Genomic DNA, 27,678 nt, shown 5'->3' with positions numbered 1-27,678 from the left:
AAAAATATAAAATCATTCTTAATCCCAGATATAGATTGTTTCTTTAATAATATATTGTGACAGTTTTCTAGTCATTAGTCATCGTTTTTAACAGATTCTCAATATTCCGTTAAATAAACTTACCAATACTTATTGAACCTTTTCCTCGTTACAGGAATTTTAACCTGCTTTCAATATTCTGTTACTGAAAACCAAGCTGCAGTGATATGCTTATTCCGTATTAATTTTATAAATTCTTAGTAATTTGGTGTTTATCGTAACCCTGCCTTTTTGTCAGACTTTGCAGTTAAGCCGAAAGTTACTTGGCTCGGTTTACGGGAAACTGATTTTCTTATCCAGTCTGAGAATCTGCCCTCGGCCGTGGCAGTGCCGTCATCAGCAAGCTCTGTCCTGGGCTTCCCATGTCCAGTAACCGCCAGGGAGTCCGTGTGCTTGGATCCGAACGCTCAGCACACTCGTTCAGGGCGTGGGACAACTCGGGTCACTGCCATGGGCTTCAAGCTCTATATATACAGGCCAGTTCATTAAATGTCCAAAAACTGCTCTCCTAACTCCAGACAGCTGTTATTTAAACTCTGGCTGTTAGTTTCAAAAGAACTGGGCAAAAGAGCATGAGTGGGTCGGCACAAATCCATCACCTCTACCGGGAAGAAAGTGTGTCGGCAGCCCCGTTTCCCCGTGGGAAACAGCTCAGAAAGGCAGTCCTGTCAAACCCTGTGAAATCGGTTAGGTCATAGGAGAAGGAGAAAGAATAATACTGGGAAAAACAATTGGCCGACCTTACACGTGTCGATCTGTAAACCGAGTGAGTCTGTGAGTTCCCCGCCATCCCTATGTGAGACCAGTTCGGTAACAAGTTTTAAATTGCCGCTGTGCTGCTACCTAACTGGCCCTTTTCTCTTGCAGCTGACACGGCGCTTGGCACCGACGACGTGTATGATGACAAAGGATGCCAGTGTGACGTGTCCGTGGAGGACCTCACCCCACCGCTGAAAACTGTCATTCGGGCGATCAGGTGGGTGAAAAACTCTGACAGAATGATTCTGAAACCTCCCCCTGATTATCTGAATCACTATGTTGCTAAATTCTCTTTCCTGCAGGTAAATCTCCCGCAATAATTCCTTTCTCTTGTCCTGTTCATCCACGTGCCTATTAAATTTTGAAATATTTTTTTAATACAAAACTTGACTGTGTTCAACACGAGCTGGGCTATAAAAAAAAAGGTGGGTGGGATTTGAAAAGCCAGGCCATACTGGACAGATTACTTGAGAATTGGCTCGTTGTGTGAATTTGTTGCTTTAAGGACATCTGCGTATAGATACAACTGTATTTTTTAAATTACTTATACATCTTGGTGCTTCAATCCATCTTCTGCATTTCGTGTCGAAGAAGAGTCCGTCTTTGCTATTTAAAAGCGGGTTGACTTCTGAACATGGGAGGCCTGTGTGTTCTGCAGGGGGTTGCTCCTGTCCTGCTGAAATAGAATTAGTTGTAAAGTCTGACGGTAACACGCTTCCTCTGCTGATGGCAGAAAACTGAGAGGGTCCCAAGCAACTTGTATTTCCAGGATCCGCTCCCCCACACCATCCAGGATCCGGACTAAATGCACGGCTGCTGTTCAGCCTGCCTGGTGTCATCGCTTTGGGAGAACGTGTATCTGTCGGGGAATGCAGAGGGACTGTTTGCAAAGAAAGGCCTCTGCTCTTTTGGCTTTTCCTGCCTCTTACCAGAAAGCCTGAGGAAAGCTGAAAGTATCCAACCCAGTTTAGCTACTCAGATGCTCAGTCTAAGGTCAGACATCAATATGATGGATTATGTACTTCTGGTCTGAGCGTCCTGTTAGACGTTGCTATACTGGGTGGTCGGGGGTCACTGGGAGAGTAGAGGTGAGTTATAAAGCTTTTGGTAAGTGTTTATGGGGGCAGAGAAAATCACGATATGATGAAAATGTGTGCCCAGAAGGTACTTAAACATTATCTGTAGCAGCCACCTAAACAGAAGCGAAGTCAAGCCCAGTGACTTCCCCCTAGAGGCTGCGAGCAGCAACCCCGTGGGTGAGGGACCACCCCGTCCCGTCCCGTGTGTCCTGGGCCTCTTGTCTCATCGTGACTGTTGCTGACACTCCATGTCTTTCTCAAAGTCTCCCAGTGTGGACAACGATAGGATCGCCCTGCCCCGTGGGATCCCAGAAGCCTTGGGTAATATTTAATCCCAGAAAACCCAAGGATACGAAGTAAAATGAGGTCTACAGCCTTCGGTTAAAGGGATGGAAAGGATGTGTCCTGCGCTGTCCAACACTGTAGCCACTGGTCACACCGGGAGATTCAAATTTGAATTAATTAAAATGGAATAAAATGTAAAGTTCAGTTCATCAGTGGTACGGCCACATTTAAAGTGCTCAGTGGCCACGCATAGCCAGTGACTTCTTTGTTGGGCAGAGAAGACACAGTACGTTTCCATCACGGCAGGAAGCCCTACAGGGCATTGCTGGCCCTGAAGTGACCTCGACATTCTTTCCATCCATTCCTTACAGCCAGCAGAGACCCCTGGTCTAATTTGCAGCAAGTACAGTAAAATCTTATCTAAGGGACCAGATTAAGTTTCCTAAAAGTCATACTTAACCCAATTTGTGTCATTTCCCGAGACCTTCTGAAGGTTTCTGCTTCTGGCTCGCAACCTGCACAAAGAATCCTGAGCTGCAAAAAAGAAGATGAAATAGGTTTATTCTGCCAGCTCAGCACTTGAGCAGCAGCTTGCGATTTACTTTGTTATTATCCCTTCCTCTGGAAACTTGACTGATTTTTGTAAAGTCCTTTGCAGGATTCCCTTGCTCTTCAGAGTTCTTTCTTGGTTCTTATTTTTAACAGGGACTTTATTATTTACACGTCTCTCCTTTTTGTGGATTTTGGAAGCTTTCTGCTTGCTACTTCATAACTCTTGATGGGGTGTTTTTCTTCCCTGTATCCTGATTCTGCTTAGTGCGTTTTTTTTTTAATCACTTCTAAGTTCCATTTAAAATAGTTGGATTCCATAAAAACATAATAACTACACTCAGTAGTTAATAACTTAATTGGAAATCTTTGACTCATGATAGAACTTAATTTCTAAAAATTAAAGGACCAACCACTACAATTAGCACTTCTGAAAAGGATTTGCAGGTATGAGTCCCTAAATCATATGCAAAAGTGTCCTTTTCATGAGTTTAATTACATAACGAACTGAACATCAGTTGACTAGAGTCCTTTTTGCCAGAACATGCCCACCGCTCACAGCACACCTTAAACAGGATTTTCTGTGTATGTCACTGACGGCAAGTGCGGACCATCTATTAATCAACTCTAAAATGGCGACTTTGTTTTTGGCATTTTCCTTGTTCTCTTTTGGTCGTTTGATTATTTAATATGACTACCTGAACATGCCTTTTGTCTTCTAGTAGCACTTACAATAATAATAGTTTTCTCCTAAGAGACAAATTAAAATTAAAATGGTAACAGAAAATATGTATGAGATGACAGCATGGAAAATAATATGATTACATTCACAAGAGCAAAGTAGGAATTCTTGTTTTCAGTTATTAATATTTATTCATTTTCTAGTTATTTTTGAGAGTAAATATTCTTGGGCAATGAGATGATTAAGGTCATTCTCTGAATTCATCTGGATTCTGTTACCTAAATTCACCGAGACTTGTTTTTTAATGAATGACATCACTTTTTATAGTAGTGAACAACAGCTATTCTTAGATATTTCCAAACTATGCCTTAAAAGACAGAAGAATACTTAGTTTTGTATAGTTCCTCCAGGATTACCACAGATTTTTTCAAAATATTATTTAGTTGGAGTGCGTGAAGTTGTTGGAAATGTGTTTTCAAACTCATCTCTGGGGGTGAAAATTGAACTTTTTTTTTTTTTGCTGTACGCGGGCCTCTCACTGCTGTGGCCTCTCCCGTGCGGAGCACAGGCTCCGGACGCGCAGGCTCAGTGGCCATGGCTCACGGGCCCAGCCGCTCCGGGGCGTGTGGGATCCTCCCGGACCGGGGCACGAACCCGCATCCCCTGCATCAGCAGGCGGACTCTCAACCACTGCGCCACCAGGGAAGCCCTGAACTTATTTTTAGAGTTCTATCTATCTTGTTAATGATTTAATTCAAATAATGTTAAATTTCTTTTCATCCACTCATACAAAGTAATTTCTAAATAGAAAGATGAAATTAGCAGGGAAGTAAACAGATTGACAAGCAAACTGATAAACTCTTCAACATTCTACACACCCAACTCCCACTATACAGTTGACCCTTGAACAATGCAGGAGTTAGGGGCCCCGACCCTCCATGCAGTAGAAAATCTGCATGTAACTTATGACTCCCCCCAAACGTAACTACCAATAGCCTACTGTCGACCAGAGGCTTCCCGATAACATAAACAGTCAATAAACACATATTTTGTATGTTATATGTAGTATATACTGTATTCTTACCAAAAATTAAGCTAGAGAAAAGAAAATGTTATTAAGAAAATCACAAAGAGAAAATACATTTACAGTATTGTACTGTTTATTGATACATAAGTATGCTTACAAGATGAATCATCTATCAGTACCTACATCAAAATTGTCTTACACGATACAAAACACTACATATGTGTTACTAACACGACATCAAAACGAAAAGATAACATGAAAAAGAAGTACATATTTATTTACAGGTATAACGATTCATGCACTGATAACGAAGAAGCAGCAGTATGATTGCTTCGTGGTAGCTTGTACACTAATGAATGAATTATTAAAAATTTTATTGCACACAGTATCATACTTACATCCATAATACAGTATGGAAACAGCGTTAGATTTTTTAAAAAACCACTTCCCTGTGATGATAGGCTGATATGCAGTTTCTCCCATTATGAGAGAGAGAGGCATGCTGTACAGTAATGAAATTCTTTGAAAGTAAAGTCATAAAACAGTAAGAAAACTAACACATTATTAATTTTATATTAAATATCACTCATGGTTAGGTAAAGATCAACTAGTATCTACATATATTTATTAACTTTTTCAGCATCTCTAGCTACACAGTTCGTTTGTCTTTGCAAATTGTCACAAATCTCCCAACAATTTTTCCAATATATTTATTGAAAAAAATGCACATATAAACAGACCCAAACAGTTCAAACCCATGTTGTCCCAGGGCCCCCTGTATTACGGTGTATTCACTTCCTCGGGCTGCCATAACAAAATACCACCAACTGGTTTCACCTTAACCACCAAAGGTTTATTTTCTCACAGTTCTGGAGGCTCACAGTCAAAGATCAAGGTGTTTAGAGGGCTGGTTCTTTTTGAAGCCTCTCTCGGCCTGCAAACAGCCACCTTCTCACTGTGTCCTCACGTGGTCTTTCCTCTGTATGTGTCTATGTCTGAATTTCCCTTCTTATAAAGACAGCAGTCAGAGTGGGTTAGGGTCTGTGCTAACAACTCACATTAACTTACTCTCCTCTTTGAAGGCCCCATCTCCAAAGCCAGTAACATTCTGAGGTCCTGGGGCTTCAACATATGAATTTGGAGGGGACACAATTCAGCCCATAACACATGGCAAGACACCAATTTTTCTATCACTGTTCAAAAAATACTTTCCCAGGCACAATATCAAAATTTTCAGATTAAAAATAAGCCCATCAGTTACCCGGACAATCCTCTGCAATATCAGACACCCGGGAATATCTGAAGAGGTTGACTAGCTTGCCTTTCAAGCTTGCACTTGGCACTGTGGAAACACTACATAAGTGTGAGTCTTGGGCAAATTTTCACGCAAAAATTAAGACATGCTTATGTATTTGAAATAATAAATTTTAAAGGTCATAGTCAATACAACTCTACATTTATAAAAGGGTCTTGGAATAATCATTTTTTTAAATACAAAAGATGTTTATATTTGTTTTCCCACCGCACGGCACGGGCTGGATAAATTCTCAGCTGTGCACAGCAGGACAGCACACGAAGGCTGTGTACAGGCCTGGGCGGCTGGGGAAACAGCTTGGCCTGTGGGAACCTTGTGGGCGAAGCTCGCCTGCTTCTCACCAGTATTTTTTCATAGAATCACTACATCTAGGGTCAGGGCCGCTCCTAACGAGATCCTCAGTAACCGTGGCTCTGCTTAACGTAACTGTGTTTTCTGTCAGTCGGCAAGAAATGAGTCAGAATATGGTGCAACCTCTTCTCCTTGTGAGGAGAACCAAAACCAGGCAGTGGCGATTACTCAGTGTGTGGAGGAGAGCTGGCCCAGAAGCTGTGGGGTGTGTCCTGTTCCTTACATCTCCTGGTAGCCCTGCGCTGTAATCTCCGCACCCCCGTGCTGTGTCTCCCTGGACGCGACGTCTTATCCCCCGGGCAGACCCAGCCTTCCAGGGAATCGGATGAATAAATGAGGTCTGCGGTGAAAACTCAGAGAATCTTATTTTCTAATGTTCTTTTTTTTTTAATTGAAGTATAGTTGATTTACAATGTTGTGCTAATTTCTGTTGTACAGCATAGTGACTCAGTTATACACATATGTACTTTTTCATATTCTTTTTCATTGTGGTTTATCACAGGATACTGAATATAGTTCCCTCTGACTCAGTTATACACATACATATATTCTTTTTATATTCTTTTCCACTGTGGTTTATCACAGGATACTGAATATAGTTCCCTGTGCTGTACAGTAGCACCTGTTGTTTATCCATCCTATAGGTAACAGTTTGCACCTGCTAACGGGACTCCCAGTCCTTCCTTGAAGCTGCAGCCTGACTTCAGGAGGCCTCACTGGCTAATTCTTCCCGCCCCCCTGCCCCCCAGGGCTGCTCCGGAAGGTGGTCCATGAAACCCAACGTGCCGCTGTGCGACCTGGGGCAACTCACATCGCCTCTCTGTGGCGTTTCCTCATCGTGACGTGGGGACGGGCATGGTGCTGACCTTTGCTGCGGTGAGGATTTCACGGGTTACCGTGTGCGGAGCGCCGAGTGCCGGGCAGCATGGGAACCCAGGCTCTGGGCCTCCTGCCCATCCTCCGCTCAGGCCAGACCCGTCCCCTCCGAGCTCCCCCTGCAGTCGCGGCCCACGTGAAAGGAGCCTGCCTGCCTGCCCCACCCCCTCCCCCAGGAAGCGCCCGCTGTTTCCCTTTGAAGTTTCCTCCTCACCAGGCCGTGCGCTGAGGACTCGCCCAGAGCGCCGCCGCCATTCGGGGCTGGAAGGGCATTTTCTTCACCCAGCACGAGGCAGTGTCCCCATAGCCCCTGTGGGTGACTCGCTGCCGCGCAGCGCCGTCCCACAAAGTCCAGTGGACCTGAGAGGTGGGCGTGACCGTCCTCTGCCGCCCCCATCCACACGGGCCTCAGGACGCCCTTTAAAGACCCTCCCAGGGGGTCGGATCCTGCGCTGAAATAAGATGTATCACTTCTCCCGTGCGTTGGGCACAGGGGCAAACAATGAGGGAGGGGCCCCTGCTTGGAGCCGGGAGGGGCCGTCGTGCGGGCCCCGCGTGTGTGTCTAGGCGGCTGCAGTGACCAAGAGCGAGGGGGCGGCGCGGGGAGGAGAGGCCGGGCCGAGAGGAGCCGGCGCGGGTCCGGAGAGCCGGAGGGCGCGGGGCTGGCACGTGCGGAAGTCACTCCCCCAGGCCGGCGCGGCGCTCCCGCACCGAGGACGGTGACTCTGCCTGCAGCGCGGGAGCTGGGAAGACGGGACACTCGTTGCCACAGGCCCTGGATCTGCGGGGGCCGGGGCCACGCAGTCACGGTGAAGGGAAGCAGGGATGACGCCGGCGCTTTTCCGACGGAAACAGTAACAGGGTTCGGACTTTAACGGCTGGAGAGGATGGCGCGGAGGAATCGAGGGTGAGACGGACGCCCGGGCGCCGGGGCGAGGGCAGCTGGGGCAGGGGGGCGGGTAGAGACGGCGCACTGTTGCGAGTGTCATTTGAGGGGCCGCCCAGCAGGCTGGTGGAGCCCTGGATCTGAAGCCCAGGAGAGACTCCTGGAACCAGGACAGCCTTGGTGGTCGTCCGCGCAGACGTGGATGGTTTCCAGAAGCGCCCCCTGGAGAGCGTGGAGGCAAGAGAGACGGTGGTCCTCACAGAATCTCCCGCTCAGCCACCGTGAGGAGCTGCGGAAGAGAGAAGGCGCTGATGAGAGGACCCCGGGGCAGCCAGACAGAAGGAGCCAGGAGGACGGGCGGGGAGCTTTGGGAGCAGAAAGCGGCCCGCGGTATGAAAGGCTGCTGGAGGTCAAGAAGAGAAAGGGGACGCACTCCTTTCCAGGAGGTCCCTGGGAAGCGGCGCCAAGGAAGTCACCGGGAGCTTTGCAGAAAAACTCAGTAGAGGCAAAAGAGGTTGAAGCCAGATTGTAAAGCCATGCCTTCAGATTACCTGTGAGACTCTTTCACGCTAATAGGAACCTAGGTGAGGCGTCAAGAATTTCTTTACAACTAGCAAAGACTCAGAGGCTCTTCTAAAATCGCTCGGGTCCGATCAGCCAAGCGAAGAGCCACCGATGACTTGTCAGTTTCTGAGGGTGTGCAAAGCGGGCCTTGCTGTCACCCGGCGAGTGCTGAGGTTTTCGGGTTTTCTCGCCCTGTGCTCCGCCTACTCCAGGAGGCGTGCACGTTCTCCTCTAAAATGTATTTTCAGCTCTGCATCCTTCTTAAACCTCACTTCAAACTTCAGGCAAGAATACCCCGCAAATAGAGAAGAGGCACATGTTTGCCACTGTGGGTTTTTGTTAAATCCGCAAGCTGTTTAATCATCACCAGTCCCTAACTTTGCTGCTGGCGTCTCTGCTGTTTTAGCAGAGATGGTGAGTCTTTGTTTGCAAGTCGCTGTGAAGTCATTCTTGACAGCCAAGTCTGTGACACATGACAGTACAGGACGCTGCTGGGGAACATTTTATGGATCATTTATGAGATTTTTTAAATCAGCTAATATACTCCCTGGAATATTCTTTTTATATATATAAATTTATTTAGTTAGTTTTGGCTGCATCGGGTCTTCGTTCCTGCACGCGGGCTTTCTCTAGTTGTGGCGAGCGGGGGCTACTCTTCGTTGCGGTGCGCGGGCTTCGCATTGTGGTGGCTTCTCTTGTTGTGGAGCACGGGCTCTAGGCGCGCGGGCTCAGTAGTTGTGGCTCCCAGGCTTAGTTGTTCTTCAGCACGTGGGATATTCCAAGACCAGGGATCGAACCCGTGTCCCCTGCATTGGGAGGCGGATTCCCAACCACGGCGCCATCAGGGAAGCCGTGGAATATTCATTTTGTTTGTTTCTGTTTTGAAGATAATTGCTTGTGACCGCATTTTGCCCTGAGGCTGCATGAAACCAGTGTGTTGGTCACCGAAAACGCACTTACTTTGCAGCATCTAATTTTTAACCTTTTGTTTGGGTATAATTTAAACTGAATCTCCTATTCATTGCTGAGACAAAAACTATTCAAGAGCAATCAGCATGTATGGGCACTTTGTTTACTTATTTGTTTCACACTTTAAAATTTATACAGGATTTAATACTCGTAGGAAAATAAAATGCCCAAATGTAGTTCCCATATAAGTGCTTACAAAATCCTAGGAAGGAAGGTTACCCATTTGTAGACTTGCTTGTATCCAGAGGTTCTTACTTGCGTTTTACTACTCTTATCTCTTTAAAAGAAGACCAAACAGAATGAACAGGAGAACTTAACTAAATCCTGAATATAAAACAATATTAAGCATTAGAAGAAAAACCCTACTCCCAGTGATGGGAACAATGGGACCATAGAACTTTCCTGACCCCTAAGTCAGCCAAGGGAGGTACCTGCCTGCCCCTTTAGTGAGGACATCTGGTAGATTGTATACAGTGGAGCTAATTTACGTCTCTGTCAAGAGCTGAAAGCAAGAAAATGAGACAGGCCAGCACATCCAGGCAGCCCTGGGGCTCCTTAGTCGCTGGCTAGTAGCCCAGTCTGAGATGACAGGATGGTAAAGGAGTCTCAGTATGTGATTCTATAACTAGTTTCAAGGAGTCTCAAAGTCTGGATGCCGTATACGCAAATGCAGACCTGTTTTACTGAGTCACGATTATGTATTAACAGGAAAATAACACTAATGAGCCATCCAACTAGTGAGCCACACGCCTTCGCTGGTGACCCACATTACCAAGCTCTAAGCCCAGCTGGCCGCCGCATCTGCCCCGTGATCAGCACCACCCCTGACTGGACTCTAAAAGGCTCGAGAGGGCGGCCCCCCGAGAGAGTCAGCGACCAGAGGCCCTGGGTCACTTGCAGGACGAGCCCCGGGCCCCTCCTTTTCAGGCGGACAGATGCTGTATCTCTCCTGGGGAGTCAGAATCAGGGGACTGAATTTGCTGAACAGCGAAAGAGGTGGGCGTGGAACGCTCATCAGTAGAGGTGACGGACACGACGCACCGACATGAAGCGGGGCGCATCCACGCCAAAAACATATGAGGTCTGGGACATCAGGCGGCCATTTCTGAGCCCTGAGGGATTTGACCATCTCTCCCCAGAGATGGGGGTGCATGCGGGAGAAGCCTGGGGCACACGCTCCTCTCCTTGTCGGCCCGCCCTCCTGACCAATCCCCGGCCTCCAGCACGGAGCCTGGCACGTCGTAGGCGCTCAGTGAATGTGTGACGAGTGACTGATTCGGTCCCCTCTTTCCAGCGTCACGCAGGGAAGCAACCACCCCGAGCTGGTCCAGGGCCCCAGGCTCTGGGCACATGGGCTCTCGAGTCCTGTTAGAGCTCCTGGCGAGGGGACTGTTCCTGCCACCAGGACGCCGCAGAGGGGCGGACGGGGACCACGTGGTCCCTGGAGGCGGCTTCAGCTCCTTCCCAGCACAGCCAGGGCCCGCACACCCACCCACTGCGGTCGGAGCTCGATGACTGACTATTGAAAGGATGAATGGACCCGGCACCCGGCACTTGCTTCCCCTTCCAAGGCAGTCCTTGAGAAGCTAATGGGACTTGTTGGCTGGCTCTTGCGTGGAACTTCGGGTCTTACTCCGGAAGCGGGGGCAGGAAGCACTGGGTTGTGTGCGACGGGGGGTCCGACACGCAGGCACACGGACGCGCCGCCTCGTGGGCACGGTTTGTGTGACTCGGAAGACGACGCAGACCGCCGACACTTTCGCGTGGAGGCCATTCTACCCCAGCCCGGCCCCACCCCATTCCCACCGCCTGTCCGCGTTCTCACCCTGGGCTGCAGGATCCAGTCGCCCACGGAGGTTTATAAAGCCTCTGGATCAAGTAAATGACGTTTCTGGAGGTGGGACCCAGGCTGCGGCGTGTTTTAGGCTCCCTGGCCGATGGCAAGGGGCAGCGGGGGCTTGGGGACTCTGCTGCCTTTACGTGAAGCCCATCAAGCTGCCTCCCTGGTTCAGTCGGCGGAGCCCTCCGCCCGCACGAGGTCCGGCTGTTGGCCGCCCGTCCGTCTGTCTGCTGGTGGCACAATCACCGCCGCTTCTGTTTTCTAGTCGTTCTTATCTCTGCATATTCGTATGCAGGGTTTTTACCCCGACTCAAGAGGCCTGGGACAAGACTTTTGCAAGATTCTGTAACTCATGGCAGCACAGCAAATGCACCTACACTTCCTTATAAGTGCACATGTGTTGTGTATATATATAGCCTATATTCCACCCGGGGTTTAACTTTGCTTTGGTTATTTCTTCGTGCTCAGAAAATTGCTTGAGCAGATTTCTTCCGTTTCAAGCCAGTTGCCAGTTGAGGTTTGTGGCGAATCTCTGGCCCCCTCTAGTGGTCACAGCGGAGCAGGTCTGTTCCGAGCGTAGGTCTCCTCCTGGATTCCTAGCCTCTTAGGTACACGCAGCATCGGAGGAGACTGGGTTCAGGGTCTTTTGCCCTTTGCTGCTGTATTAGCTCCAGGGGTGCAGTTTGCCCTCATGAGGAAAAGACAGTGAGAATGCAACCTACTGCCCCGCCTCTGTCCTCCTCCGAAGGCCCTTCCAACAGAACCGGTAAGAACGAGCCATTCACTACGTATAGCCAGACGTGCGAGCAAAAAGAGCCCTTTCATACCAAAGTACCTCTTCTGTGCTGTTGTTTTGTGTTAAAATACTAACATTTAACATTAAGACAACAGTAAACATTGTGATTAAGAGCTCAGCACTGGAGGCACGCTGGCCCAGGTCCCACACTTAGCAGCTGTTTAGCCTCAGGCGAGTTACTTCGCCGCTCTTGGCCTCAGTTTCCTCATCTGCAGATCGGGGCTGACAGGAGTCCGCATCTCGCAGACTCTACTGCCAAGTGCCGCCTGGCAGTGTGTTGTCATCTTAATCACTAAACGTACTCTAAAGGTCTGAATTTTACTCTGGAATGATTTGCCCAAACACTCCTTTCTACCAGGCAATGCATAGATCATATTAAACTTCTTCTATAAGCGTCCATTAAAGTTTTCTGCCTGGCCTCAAGGCATTTCCTTGTGTCTACACCAGAGGTCAGCAAACGGCAGGGTGGAGTCAGAGCCCACCCGCTGCTGTGTTTGTAAGTAAAGTTTTACCGGAGCACGTCTACCTTCTCGTGTCCGTACGTACTTCCTGTGGCTGCTCTCATGCCACAGTGCGCGGACATGGGCAGCTTCAGCAGAGATCACATGACCTACAGCCTGGCCCTTTACACAAAGAACCTTCCACCCCTTGTCTAGACTTCGGGTCCCTCTGATTTGCATCCAGCTGCGTGAGGGGGGCAGAGATACATCACATTCAGGATTGCCTGTGGGAACCAAGCTTCCTCCCAACTCGGGGCTCTCCAACCCCAGCTCTCACCTTTTCCCTTCACCTCATAGTCAGAAGGCTTAGCACCTGTCATGGAATGGTCTGGGAGAGAAAAAACATAGAAGAATTTAAAGGCCTTTCAAATTCATAGTCTAATGGCCACTTTGGACATTTTCCTCAATTGGCATCACCTTCATGTCTTTCCTGAGATCTAGAATTATTGAACTCTGGGCTTCATTTCTTCCTGCAAATAAGCAGAAAACGGCCTACTCACTCCACTTCGCAGAAGCTAAGCACGCCATGGGCAGCTGGTAGCTGGGAAGCGTACACAGTAAAGCAGACCAGTGACCAATGAGACCAGTGTGTATATCCTGCAACTTGGGTAAAGTAAGCAGAGGACCCCTAGAATTGGCGACAAAATGGGAAACATTACAATTATTAGGGGTGGGGAACCCACATTGGCCCAGGCCTGATTCTTGGGAGGGGCCTTGGAGAGAAGGAAGGGGGCCAGTTCAAGGGCAGGGTGCACTGGACCCCCTGGGAAGACAAAGCTGGCGGTGAGATGAATAGACTAACGTGGCCTCGGGTTTACTTGTGTGAGGGTCAGAGGGTACGCAGAGGAGCCAGGAGGAGGTCAGTGGACAGCTGGACATTCCCCTGAACCTTTACAAGTGTGCCTGCCCAAGGAGCCAACCTGTGGTGCGAGCTTAGCGGGGTATCGGCAACAGCGGCCTCGTACTAGCTGTGTGACCTTGGACAGGTTACCCGACCTCCAGAGCCCTCGCTAGACCCAAATATCAAAGGTGGAAAACTCTTAGGCCTTCACCTCCCACCGTCCAGCTCCGTGTCCAGGACATGGACCCTCAGCACTCGGGTCAAGCTCGTCGTGGGCAGAGACCGGAGCCATTCTAGACATCCAGCGGGCCCAGGGAAGTGAGGGGGCTTAGCTTAGTCTCCCAGATCTTCCACTCTCTACCTTCTGATTTCAACCACGGAAACCGAGTGCAGTCCCTGGAAAGGCGAGGGGATTGGGTGGAGGGGGGAGGCGGAGGTGACTGGATGGTATAAACGTCTCCAGTCGCCCGGCCCTGATGACCGGGGTCTTGGCTCAGAAGGGTCATCGTACAGTGGCCACGTGGGCAGGGAGCGCGCCCGCCATCCTTGCCCTCCTGGAGCAAGCCTGGCACGCAGGAGCTTGGGAAGCAGCTACAGCAGTCTCTTAGGAACAGAAAACTAAGGTTATACTGTTTAGACTTTAACCACATGTGTTCATCTGTTTTCTTGATGGTCCTGTGATATATAACACTCATTCAGCCAACTGAACTACTCTCCCACCAGGCTCTCCCCTCCTCACCCTGGACAGTTTCCTTTTGCTATTAGCACTCTCTTCACATGTGGTACTTGCTGGGTTATGGTGTCATTTATTCCTTGACTTTCCATGTTTTTTCCTTTCTCCTTCCTTCCTCATAATGATATCTTATAATTTGTGATTTAGTTGTTCTGTGAAATCCTAATTATGTTAGTAATTTGAGGGAAAAGAATATTCTATTTTCATGGTTTTCAGAAGCATTTCTATTTAAAGGATTCTTTTCTGAATGAGGCAGGGTCCTAATCATTAATGAATACACAAATTTGTTTTACTTTAGAAAGTTTTTGGTATTCACGAAAGAGAGTCAGAATCTCATGGTCTCCCTGAAATGCACCTTGAAGAACTCAGATTGATGCCGTTCAGAAGGTGTCAGGAGTCTGTCTTGGCACAGAACAGCATAAACAGCTTTGGGCAACCAGAGAGGAGCTGGTCCCCATCCGTTTCTTCGGCGAGCGTGTAACTGAATCGCTGATCCTTGCCGGGGATCTTATGAGCTGCTGGGATGAAAGACAGAGCTTCTGACCTCAGTGAATCTCCTCGAGAGGTCCGTGCTTGAGCTGAGCACTTGGGGTAGCGTGCCAGGACAGACCTCTGGGAAATGAGCGCTCCGATGACGGGAGAATCTGGAAGGGCTGGCGTGGGGCTGCACACACAAGAGCAGGTGGAGGTGGATGAGCGTCTGGGGAGAAGAGGGGGCGCTGTTGTCTCCGCCCGTCACCCCCTTCCCTAGCCGGGCGGAGCCTCCAGACACCAGCAAGTTTAACGTTCACCTGCAGTAAGGCTGCCCAGAGTCATTAAAATGCCGTGCTGCTTTGCTTTCCCCAGGACCAGGAATTATATCAAGTTATTGCAGTAACTGGTTATCTTAAGCAGCTTAGCTGTTCGTGGCATCATGGAATTTATTGATGAAATATTGTTTTAAAACACGGAGTCCATGTTGGGGGAGATATTGTCATTAAAAAGACCTCTGGTGGGTAAAGGAGGGACTTCCCTGGCGGTCCAGTGGTTAAGACTCCACGCTTCCACTTCAGGGGACATGGGTTCGATCCCTGGTCAGGGAACTAAGATCCCATAGGCCACTCGGTGCGGCCAAATAAATAAACAAATAAATAAAACCTCTGGCTCTGAAGAGTTTAGATATCCAGCTTAGTTGATGAGTGTGTTGTTTGAAAAAACAAAAAACAAAAAACAACCCTTGGGTAGCTAATTGAGCAGTATTCTACAGAAATAATTTATGAAAATGTTCATAAATTTCTCGACAAATGTACATTTCCCTAGCGAGAATGGGAGTTTTGTAGCACATCTGCATCTGAAAAATGCATATAGTTACATAAAAGACCATTTGAACAACTTGTATATTTTTATAGGGATGCATTCACTAGGTGTTGATCTTGGACTTCTTAGGGTTACATGGAAAAGGTAGGATTGCATTTTGACTTTGATCTTAATTCAATGGACAGTTAAAAAGGTGCAAGACTTAAGTATTAATGTTTAGTCTCTTTTTTAGTGTGTTCTTCTACATTCAAGCTGTGCCTCACAGGAGATATTCTTAAATTGTCCACTGTAACCTCAGGCTTTCATGTTGCATTTCTGCAGGAGCTTAAAATAATTTGATGCGTGACTTTTTTCCCCCAGTTTCCTCTATATACTAGTGAGCCATTTGGGCGACTTGTTTTAGTGAAGTAATGAAGATTCATATGTAGCATGTTGCTCTTACAGAATTATGAAGTTTCACGTTGCAAAACGGAAGTTTAAGGAAACATTACGCCCGTATGACGTAAAAGACGTCATCGAACAGTATTCTGCTGGTCACCTGGACATGCTGTGCAGAATTAAAAGCCTGCAAACACGGTGAGCAACGCGGGGGTTACTTGTTCTACAGGAACAGGCACAGAAACTGTCTGGGAGGAACGTCTCCCTAGTAGAGAAAACTCTTGAATTCCATGTTTCTAACTCTTTTTTTTTAGTGAACAGCTGGACTTTTGCGTTGAAACGTAGATTTTATTTAAATGTAAATCAGTCATTAAAAGCCTCAGAGTATCGACAGTGTCTCAGAGTCTCACCTGTGAAAGTGGGGTACTGGCAGTGGCCGCCTAGGGTCGTGGTGAGGATTGAATGAGTTAATGCACGGTCACCGGGTGCTCGGGGAATGTTAATGGTTGGTGCTGCCATCGTTTCCGTTATCGCCTGAATCCCAACCATCCTTCAGAGAAAAGCTAGTCTTTCTCCTGCGTTACACTTGGCCCACCGAGACAGACCTGTCCCTCCTCTGACCCCCTAAAGCGAGTAGAGTCCACTGCAGGGAGTAAAAGCGCTCCTCACCTTGGAATACTGTGCCGGAGAGTCAAACTGAGAAACGCGGGGTTGGCTCTTACACTGCTTCCCTGTGGGAAGTTTGTTCCCCTGGCGCTGGCCCAAGTCTGGGCCCTTCCCTTCATGCCTGCCCTGCATGGCGCTAGATACACACCATCTCTCCAGGGAGCATTTCTCTAGCGGTCGAAAGAAATGAGTTCAGTATGTTATTTCAAACGCGTGTTTGGTTGTGTCATCTTCATTTTTTAACAGTCTTGCTTCACTGTCAGGCCCAAGCTACGAGCATGCGATTGAACAGTTCTTAAAACACAAGGACTGAGTCTTCACCGTTTGTCTATGCCCAGAGCACACTTAGCCCAGGGTGAGGCATATACTAGGCCCTTAGTAAAACCCACCTGTTGATTTCTATAACATCGGTTACAGAAATCACAGTTGTTTCGTTCATTCATTCAGCAGGTAAGTATTGACCCTGCAATGTGTGCCGGGCACCCCGGGCTCCCAGAGATGAACAAATGCCCCAGTCCTTGTAGAGCGGCAGTTGGAATAGATGTCATGACTGCCTGTGCTCCTGTGCACACAAAGTAAACTGGAAAGTCGAGTCAATATTCCTTATAATTCAGTTCTAAAACACACAGAAAGGAAGAAAGTCAGTCCAATTCAGGCTGACTAGGTCTCCTTGGAAATTGTTTTAAATCACCTGTGGTCCTGTTACAGTCTCTGCCCAGGTAGCCTAGGTTTTCCAAGTCCTTTCACAGAACTACCTAAGGCTCCCCACGTTTTTGTTTGCCTGTTTGTTTATTACAAATGTAACTGGTTTTCTTTTATTTTTCTTCATAGTGATAGGGTCCCTAGTTAAAATACACTGTAAAATCTGCAATTTAAATTTTATTTCATGATGCATTGTAGAAATAGTTTACATACATCGCGTCCATTTAATCATTTAAAACAAAGGTTAAATGTAAATTAGGGTCCTGTTATTTATTCCCGTGATTATTTATGGTTTCCAGGTAAAGTTTTATTTTTCCGAGGGTGAAGGAATTAATGTTTTTGAAAGTAAAATATCTTTAAACTAAATTGATAATTTCCAGAAATCAACTGACCTGGAGAGAATGCCATAACATTACAAACAGCATTTTTTCATTTAACATATGTTTGTTCAATTGGTTTTTTTGTTTCTTTGTTTTTATTGAAGTATAGTTGATTTACAATGTTGTGTTAGTTTCAGGTGTACAGCAAAGTGCTTGAGTTATACATGCATTTATATCTATTTTTTTTCAGATTCTTTCCCCTTATAGGTTATTGCAAAATATTGAGTATAGTTCCCTCCCAGTGTTTCTATATTCAACTGCTGTAGAATTTGCAGAACTAATCTGGAGTTTCTTGCTTATGTGATGTGTGTATACTGTCCAACTAGAAATCCTGAGACGGAGACTACAGCTTTCTTATCTGTTTATTTATCTTCCATATGTCAGATGTATGATAAATGGTCATTGAAATATCTATTATTAACATGAAATAGTCATAATTGTGATTTTGTCATTTTTAAGCGGTTGAATTCAAGAAACACCCGGTCAGGGGTGGAAACAGACAAATTACTTGGTAGTTTAAGGACATTTTTGCCTCCAGAAGATCAGCCATAAGTGATTTCATCATGGACTAGAATAATGAGAAAATTAACCTCGTGTAATTTTCATGTGAAGAAGATAAGCACATCAACTGGAAGAAGTTCATTTTTACTTCCTCTTACGTAAATAGAGATAATTGTATTTTTCTTTTCAAAACCCTTCCTTCCAGCCTAGGGCAGTGTCCACCTTCAGCACTCATAATCAGATCTCTTTCTCTGCTAGTGTGGATCAAATTCTTGGAAAAGGGCAAATCACATCAGATAAGAAGAGCAGAGAGAAAATAACCGCAGAACACGAGACCACAGATGACCTCAGCATGCTCGGCCGAGTGGTCAAGGTTGAAAAACAGGTACAGCTCAACTAAACTGCTTAACTTTTTAGCCAGATTTTTTTCCAGTTTTATCGAGATAATTGATGCATATCCCTGTATTAGTTTAAGGCATACAACGTAATGGTCTGACCTACATATACTGTGAATGATGACCACAGTAAGCTTAGTTAGCCTCCATCATCTCAGAGACACCATAAAAAGGAAAGCACGAAAAGACAAAAACGTGTTTTCCTTGTGATGAGAACCCTTAGGATCTACTCTGTTAACACCTTCCTGGGTACCACACAGCAGTCTTAACTGTCGACATCGCCTTGTGCATCACACCCCCAGCACTTGTTTATCCATAACTAGGAATCGGCACCTTCCGGCCACCTGCCTCCTGTCCCCTCCCTCCATCCGCTGCCTCTGGTCACCATGAGTCTGATCCTTTTTCTATGTGTTTGGGAAGGGAGTTGTTTTTTGTCGTAAATTCCACGTAAGTGAGATCATACAGTATTTGTGTTTCTCTGCCTGACCTATTTGACGTAGCATTATGCCCTCAGGGTCCATCCCTGTTGTTGCAAATGGCAGGATTTCCTCGTTTTTTATGGCTGAGTAATATTCCATTGTGTGTGTGTGTGTGTGTGTGTGTGTGTGTGTGTGTATAGATAGATAGATAGATAGATACACAAACACACACCACAACTTATTTATCCATTTATCTGCAGTGGACACTTGTCTCTGAGTCTTGGCTGTGAACATGGGGGTGCAGACATCTTTTTAATTTTTGTTTCCTCTGGATATAGTCCCAACAATGGAACTGCTGGATCATGTGGTAGTTCTATTTTTAATTTCCTAAGGAACCTCCATACTGTTCTCCACAGTGGCTGCACCAGTTGACATTCCCACCAACAGTGCAGGAGGGCTTCCGTTTCTCCACATCCACATCAGCATTTGTTATCTCTTATCTTTTTGATGATGCCCATTCTAACAGGAGTGAAATAGCCAGAATTTTTTTTTAATCAAAACTGATTATAGGCAGCTGGATGTATTTTAGTGAGTAATAGATTTTTAAAGGAATAAAATCAAGAAAGAGCAAATAAATTTTCTTTATGCATAGACAGTGTTTCTCTAAAACACTTGGATTTCCATATAAGAGAAAATTTCCTCTCATCAATTAATAATCGAACTGCAAACAACTATAGATTTCCAACAGTAGAATAACAAAGATCAATTTTTTATTTGTGTTTTGGTTATTTTCATTGTCTCTCTCTTATGTCAATTTTTTAAAAAAGCATAATAACTATGGTAGTGCACTGAATGTTGACCCTGAGAGTGTATCATCTCATACAAAGACAGTTTTTAGAAATCAAAATGCTCCCCCAATTTAATTATAAATATTCCAAGCATTTTATACCTTTATTTTTAAATTTAGAATCACCTAGATTGATATCTAGGGTCTTTTTTTTTTTTTTTTTTTGGTCTACACCACACAACTTGTGGGATCTAGTTCCCTGACCAGGGATGGAACCCGGGCCTTCTGTAGTGGAAGCACAGAGTCTTAACCACTTGACCATCAGGGAAGTCCCAGTATCTAGTGTCTTGATTTCTTACAGAATAAGTTCCCTGCTAGGCAGCAGTAGAGCCCCAGAATGCCTTCTGGGCATTCTGATCGGGGAGGAGGGTCTGGAAGTTGCTTTGTACAGCGCTTATATGGTTTTTGAAACATCAATTTTATTTTTTTTATAATTTATCTTTGCGTTGGATCTTCATTGCTGTGCGCGGGCTTTTCTCTAGTTGTGTCGAGCGGGGGCTACTCTTCATTGTGGTGCGAGGGCTTATTGCGGTGCCTTCTCTTGTTGCGGAGCACGGGCTCTAGGCGCGCAGGCTTCAGTAGTTGTGGCTCGTGGGCTCAGTAGTTGTGGCTCACGGGGTCTAGAGTGCAGGCTCAGTAGCTGTGGCGCATGGGCTTAGCTGCTCTGTGGCATGTGGGATCCTCCCGGACCAGGGCTCGAACCCCGTGTGCCCTGCATTGGCAGGCGGATTCTTAACCACTGCGCCACCAGGGAGGCCCCTGAAAATCCATTTTAAAGGCTGGGGAGGCAGAAGGGCGCCAGTGGAGACCAGGCGGACGGACGCCAGTGTCCGGCCTCTGAGCCCTCTGTTCCCGCCCTCACGGCTGGACGGGGCATCCCGCGCTGGTGCTGAGTCAGGACTGCGTACGACTTGCCTCTCCGGACTTCACTGTGCAGGCACAGCCGGACTTATTTCTACATTCTTACCAACAGGTGTACGTGTTCCCCTCTTTCAGGTCCAGTCCATCGAGGCCAAGCTGGACTGCCTGCTGGATATCTACCAGCAGGCCCTGCGGAAAGGCTCCGCGTCGACCCTCGCGCTGGCCCCCTTGCAGATCCCGCCTTTCGGCTGTGACCAGGCCTCGGACTATCAGAGCCCGGCCGACGGCAGAGACCTGCTGGGCCCGGCCCCGCCCGGCGGCCGCCTGCCCCGCTCAGCCAGCGCGGGCCTGGCTCGGGGCCTGCAGCTCATCCTCGCGCCCGGCGAGCTGGGCGCGCAGACCTTGTTCGCGCTGAGCCCCGCGGCGACCCAGGGACCCGGGAGCCCAGGGGACGGCCCGGCGGCGGCGGCGGCGGCGGCGGCGGGTGGGGGGGGCGCGGCCCGGCCGGCGGCTCCCGCCACCCTGCAGATCCCGGCCCCGCTGGCCGCCCTGGGGGCCCTGGCCCCCGGCCCCGCGGGCCCGCACGAAGGCCTCCGCGACGTCTCCACCCGCCTCGAGGCCGCCAAGGACCGCGTCGCGGCCAAGGAGCGCGCGCTGCGCCAGAGCCTCGACCTGGACGGCGCGGCCCTGCTGTCCGTCCGGCCCGCGGCGGCCCAGGACCGGGGCCGGTCAGCGTCGGTGCAGAACCTGATCCGGTCCGCGGAGGACCTGGACGCTCCGCTGTCGGGGAGCGAGTCCAGCGGCTCCAGGGGCAGCCAAGATTTTTACCCCAAATGGAGAGAATCCAAATTGTTTATAACTGATGAAGAGGCGGGTCCGGAGGAGACCGGGTCAGACGCCTTGGACGCGGGGCCGCCGGCCCGGGAACCCGCCCTGGCGTCGGACTCCCTCAGGACTGGACGATCCCGATCATCTCGGAGCGCGGGCCCGGTGGCGGGAGCCGCGGAGGCCCTCGGCCGGGCCCACGCCAGGCTGAAATGAGGCCCTCGTTCGCTTCCCTTGCCCCGCAGCCTCTCAGCCATACGTGTCGCTGCATGAACTCTTCGGGAAGCCCTTCTCAAAAATTGAATGCCCAAGAATCAGGAAGAGCAGGAAAGGCAGTTTCCAAGCCCGTTACCTTTTAATTGCATGACAATGCATGTTCGGGGGATGGCTGAACTTCCCAGGTAGGACAACATTACCCCTCATTCAGGAAGGTACCTCGAGTTAAAACTCCTGAGAAATCAACACTGCTGGTGCTGTGGTATGTGTGAAAATGTCAAGGTCAGGTCGTTTATAAGACTGGACTCTGTCTTTTGAAATGATGGGAGTAAGCGCCTTCAAATTTCAGGCATTTCTGCTTTGTGGTAAAACACAGAATACGGTTTCAGAATTAGGCCATGACGTACGTACACGTAAACATAGTATCAGCTGCTAATAGGGTGTCCAGTAAAGCAGAATTGGGGAATCACAGAAACGGCTGCCTGTTCAAGACATACTTGCCAACCCGTTCCTATTCAGGCATTTTATTATTAATGTAATTTGAATGTCAATTCGTGCGCTTTTGGTGACTTAACGCTGTGGCCAGCAACTTTGCACGTCATTGTCATGTTCTTTATGACGAGAATGTTCTGCGGTTAGAAAATGTGCAAACAGTGAAATTCAGGGCCAGTGGGGCAAATAGGCTGACTCTCTGACACATCTGACTTCAGTGGAAACGTATTCCCTGACGGCTCCCTCCATCGGCTGCTACGCAAGCAAACCAAGTCCTGAGCCGCGGACAGCCGGCCGGCAGGGCTGATCTGTGTGCCCTGCAGCGCCCTCCACTAAAGGCAAGTGCGAGAGGCTCTTCGCGCGGCTGATATACACACAGGATCCTGGGAGCAGACGTGTGAGTGAAACGGGGATGGAAAAGGCTCGAAAAGCATCCAGACACGACACCGGGAAACAAGTGAAGCTCAAGAAAATGACTTCCCCCTCCAGGGCCATGAGAGGGAGGGAAATAAACCAAAAGAAAAGAACTTGATTTTTTAGAAAACGAATATTGCTAGGGAACTCAACTACCTAAACATCCCTTATTTCTTATATATAAGCAGAGAATTTTGAAAGGCATTTATTTTTTAATATGCCCTGAATGTTTTTTGCTATTAGGTAGTACATTTTGCATATGGAAGGCCAAAACAAAACGTCCTTTACTTTTTATACTGTAGTGCACATTTTATATTCTTCACAAGAATGTTGCCCCCAGTCTGAAATTACTGGTTCAGTTTCCTGGTACAAACATTTTTATGGTTCAAAGTCAGGTAACACTGGCGGGGTCTGCGAATCAAAACACTTAATAATATAGCATGGCAGCAAAAAGACCAAGGGACACCAAAGGTGAAATGTATGTACTAGAAAGGAAGCAAAGTTGAGCGCTTGTTAGAAACCAGCCTCGCTAGCCCAGACCGTCGGAACTTCAACCAAGGTAACGGCACCCACAGGGCCAGAAGTGAGAGAACACTGGTTAAACTCTCACCACAGAAGGACTTAAAAAGGAAGTTTTTTCCTTGGCGGTAGTGCTGCCTCCGGCAAAACTTTCCCAGCGGCCAGGAGGACCAAGCAGGGCTGTCGCCGGCCACCCAGAGGCCAGAAGATGCCCTGACACCCGCCAAGTCCCTCCCAACTCTCTCCCCAGCTGGGTTTCTCCACCCCAGACTCCCCCCCCCTTTTCTTCTCCACAGGCTTATGGACTCCCTGCCACAAGTTCCCTTCTGGACTTCACCAGCCGACATCCCCAAGTAAACCGCTTCTCCACTCACCAAAATGCGCTTCTCAGCCTTTTAAGATCCTGTCCTTTTTGATAAACACTGAAATTTGGCAAGATTCCTCTTCTCGCCCCACCGGGATCCTCGCACACTCCCCGGAGTGTGTCATTCAGAGTGTGCTTGGGTGCTGGAGATAAGCAGAAGAGAGTCTAAATTTTACACTCCAGTTAAGAAGAGGTTCTCAAGCTTTCGAGGCCATTATTTTCATTTTCAAAACACATTAGTAAAGTATTAAATGCAATGTTTCATCTACCCATGTCTCCACTCAACACACACACACACACACACACACACACACACACACACACACACACACACTCTCTCTCTCTCTCTCTCCTCTGACCCGAAACCAGACCCCCGCCATGCACGGCAGGCCTCTCCAGGTGTCAGCCAAGGAAGAGGCAGGATAGCAGCTTTCAGGTAGCACTGAGTCTTGGACACACTCTGTCCGGATCAAACCCCACTGGCAGCAGGAACTCTGAATGTATGGGGGACCCCTCCTTTGGCCCCTTTAGGCCTCAGACACAGTACAGTTCATCCGGCATTGCTGAAGACGGAAGATTCAGAAACAAACCTAAGCCCATCACTGAGGGTTACCCACAGCCCCGCGTGGTAAATCATGTTAGGAAAAGCTTTCATACATCCAAGCCGTGACCATTTTGTGTCTGTCATACTCTATAGCGCAAAAAGTCCTGGATGTCGAAAGCCGGTTGTCTTGTGTGAAAACTGGAGGGTTGTGTCTGCTCTGTTCCTCTCGGTGGAGCTGAGAGGGGCCTCCCACTTACACTTAGCAAAGTCCCTTCAGTCAACCCCAGACGGCGTCTCGAAGCACAATTTAGCTGAGCGCTGATCAGCCGCCGGCTTTCTCAGTCCATGTTCGTCTGCCTTCCGCAGTTCGTGGGGCTGATCAAGCTAACGCTTCATGGCAAACATCCCTTCTAGGAGACGAACTAAAAAATTTTGCTCTGTCTGATCTAAATGTTTGCATTTTGTTCAACTAAATTAACGTGTAGATTGCAAGTTTTGTTTAAAGAAGACACTTGATTGAGTTTTTAAGTCTTTATCTCCTGTTCTAAGGTGCCTTTCTTGCCTCCCCGTGACTCAGTGATTCTGAACGTTCTTAATTTGCCAGTAAAACAAGTCTAACAGAGAGGAGGAAATCAGGCACAAAATGACTAATTCTCATGCCTGTTTGCAAAGCAAACTATAAGGAATGATGCAACTCAGCAGCTAAGTGAATAGGTCACTTCATCCAGATTGAGAAAATATCGTAAATGTTAACTCATCTCCCCAGAAGCTGTTTTTTGCCTTAAAATGACATGGTTGTGTTTTTGTAAGAGAAACTTAATTTAATATAATTATGTGCATTTAAGTGAGCAGTTCTGGAAGTCTGTATGACAATGCAGTTGTCTGTTTCCTGAAAACAAATAAATCAGGAATATTATATCCATTTCAAGCTACCATTCAAATGTAATTTCCTTTGCTCTCTTTTACTGGGATTATTTGTTTTAAAGTAAAACATTAAAAAGATGTCTATAAACAGCTAGTGTGACTGCTTTCATCTGGTACTAACTGGTTTGTTCTGAACTAACTGGGTCCCAGTCGATGAAACTGATCGTACACAGATTTGGGGTTGAAATTAAAAATTACCTTTTTCCAGTGTTGCTGAAGAAATCATTGGTAATCTGGGAAGAGGAGAGATTTGCAAACGTTGTTGAGGGTATCATTAAGAAAAATTAACTTGATATTATACTGAATATTTATTTTTATGTTTTTTATTTGATATATCAAACAGACGCCAGCGCATTTAAGCCTTGTGTTAGCTATAATAAAAGGGTTTGCTAAACAAGTGATAAGAAGTGGGGAGCAGCAGGTCCCCAAATGCTGGAACCCCTGGCTGCTCAGAAAGACCATTTGCAGCACCTCCCAGCACTGCCCAACCAGGGGGCTTCTGCTGCAAAGGGGCTCTTCCCCTTCTGCCCTAGAGCCAACCCCCTTCTGTTCCACTAGCCGTTTTGCACGGTCTGCACCATTAACTGCAGTGGAATTATTTGAAAGGAGGCTCAGAATGTTAGAGCTCTGGAACGCAAAGCAACAGAGCCCTAAGAGAGCCGCCTCAGACGCAGGAGGAAGGGTGAGGGGCTGTCGCGTGAGCCCCCCCCCATGGCTCTGAGGAGCCCCCCCAGCTCTCCCTGCCTGTCCTGTCACCTTCTGGAGACGAGTGAAAATAATCGGCAAACTTGGAACGTGCTTGCTTGACCAACTCAAAAACGTAAACAGTTTCCAAACGCTTTCGCACCTACCTTACAGCCTCTCTCAGTCCCGCCTTTAAACGCAAAATATACATACAATGATTCTACCCTCGTCATGGGTACAAGCAGGTTCCCAGACCTTGAAGTGCCCACTTGCATCACCCTGCTTTCGACTACTTCAAGCATCTGGTACAAGTAAAAATTGCTTCTTTAATTTTTAAAAACTTTAATTAGTTACAATGAGACTTCACCCTCTGGCCTACCTGACTCCAAGTTACTGAGGTTTTTACTACATTTCCAAGCAGAAATTTATCAGATACACTACGTGCAAACTACAGATCATGCACTGCCCTGAAATCACAGCGGCACGAGACTTGGTGAGGGGCAATTTTCCTGTTCCAGCAAATAAATAGAAAACCCAAAGGCACGTTGGTGTGATACATTTCTTTGCCCATTCGCATGGCCCGTTCGCTCCTACCACGGTTTTGTTGCCTAGTTCAGGTCCAGTGCGCTCCACTCCGGGCTAATCATCAGGGTCCAGGGTTCCCACAGACTGTCACAGACGTTCTCAACTTCTCACCTGATTGCTATTTTTTTTTCTTTTTTTTTTTAGTGAGGCCCATCGCTTTCCATTACTCGCTTTTACTTCCCCTTCCCTTTGCCTACAGCGGAGAGACTACCTTTGCGCCCAGCCCGTGAGGCCAGGAACCAGGCACTCGCGCCTTCCCCTGGGGTCAGCCCCCGTGCCGGAGGCAGCACGCCACGCGCAGCCCAGGCCAACACACGCTTCTGCGTATCCGCACCCCCTGGCCGAGGCCTCCGGGCCACGTGCAACACCCCCTCCTGCTTCCAGGACCCGGGGGCGGAATCTCCTGCTCTGGATCCCGACCCCCTGCTTCCCCATAAACGCGGCATCTCCCCCTCAGTAACAGTAGTGAGCCTCTCCCATGACCTGCACAAGAACTCACCCTCCTCTTTCTTTCTCTCCACGTCTCGCCTTCTTCAGAACCAATGATTTATAGCGTAAGTTGTATAAGGTACTTCTGTTTCCCCAGCATCCGTCCACCAGCCAGCAGGACGGTCAGGCCCACGCCCGCCCATCCCCCAGACAACCAGCTCCAGCCCGTCAGCATGACCTCCCGGAAGCACACGCGGTCAGCATCCCTCTTGGCTTCTCTGGGGCCGCCAACGCTGTGAACGGTCTTCCTTCTTAAAACTGCCCCCCCCCCCCGTTTGTCCCTGCTTCTCTGGACCAGTCCTCTCTATTCACTGTCCTGAGCTCCTTACTTAACTTGCTTTGCAGTCAGCGTTCCAGATTCCACCCTTCTCTCCTCCCCCCACACCCTCCCCTGGTGGCTCCACCCATGACCTCAGCTACTAACGCTGGGGTCCCACCCAATGGGGGTCTCCAGCCCTGAGCATCAGCTCTGAATGTCTCCCTTGGGCCCGAAGTCACCTCGGTCGGACGTCCCAGACAAACTTCTTGAGGGGAACACGTCACGGTATCCCCCAAGCGTCTCCCGCCAGGCCACACAGGCAGAAGGTGCTCAAGAACCCTGAACGGGTGAAAGTGTCCTGGTCTCTCTGGCCTTTTACTCAGTCTCAGCAGCTTCCAGCCCCTAACTTCAGAGGTCTTTCTCTCAAGAAGGGTGTGACCCTCAGCCTCGTTCACACTGTGTCACAGATTTGATCGGCTCCTTCTCCCAAAGGTCTCTGGGCTTTTTCCAGAGGGAAAGAAATGAATGGAATCCGTGAATGCCGGGTAATGAGTAATCGCATTTCTGCAGGAGTCGGAGGAGTAGCCCCCTCCCCAGCCCCAGGCCCCGGCATCCTTCGCCTCTGTCCCTCCTCCATGGACGGGTACACTGCCTCAGACCCCACAGATGCTACCAGGCCTAGCTTTTGCCCACTCACCAGGAGGCCTGATCGCTCACCCTTCCCTGTGGCTCCAAGGAGAAAAGGGGGTTTTGTCTCCCTTCCCTGCTCCCTGAGCCCCACGAATCCACATTCCGGCTCCCCACCCCTCTTTATACCCTGCCAATGC

At 48.2% G+C, this 27,678-nt stretch overlaps 2 protein-coding genes across 5 annotated transcripts in view; one reads left to right on the top strand and one right to left on the bottom strand.

The window, feature by feature from the left end:
* The window catches only part of KCNQ5 (potassium voltage-gated channel subfamily Q member 5), a 575,893-nt gene extending 550,971 nt beyond the window's left edge, over positions 1-24,922 (top strand). For all 4 annotated transcript variants that reach the window (XM_059035950.2, XM_059035948.2, XM_059035949.2 and 1 more), the window contains 4 exons: positions 907-1,015; positions 15,832-15,963; positions 18,273-18,399; positions 20,672-24,922. In XM_059035950.2, coding sequence (XP_058891933.1) covers positions 907-1,015; positions 15,832-15,963; positions 18,273-18,399; positions 20,672-21,577 — 1,274 coding nt within the window. In that variant the 3' untranslated portion in view covers positions 21,578-24,922. The remainder of the gene's footprint in view (positions 1-906; positions 1,016-15,831; positions 15,964-18,272; positions 18,400-20,671) is intronic.
* LOC136792420 (uncharacterized) overlaps positions 5,011-27,678 on the bottom strand; it is a 50,039-nt gene continuing 27,371 nt past the window's right edge. The window contains exons 5-7 of the mRNA XM_067011367.1: positions 25,033-25,067; positions 23,377-23,509; positions 5,011-8,137 (exon numbers count right to left, since the gene is read on the bottom strand). Coding sequence (XP_066867468.1) covers positions 7,948-8,137; positions 23,377-23,509; positions 25,033-25,067 — 358 coding nt within the window. The 3' untranslated portion in view covers positions 5,011-7,947. The remainder of the gene's footprint in view (positions 8,138-23,376; positions 23,510-25,032; positions 25,068-27,678) is intronic.

Source organism: Kogia breviceps, chromosome 13 (genome assembly GCF_026419965.1).
Source record: "Kogia breviceps isolate mKogBre1 chromosome 13, mKogBre1 haplotype 1, whole genome shotgun sequence".
NCBI lineage: Eukaryota > Metazoa > Chordata > Mammalia > Artiodactyla > Physeteridae > Kogia > Kogia breviceps.
The sequence above is the reverse complement of the archived record's forward strand: the minus strand, read 5'-3'. Positions and strand labels throughout refer to the sequence as shown.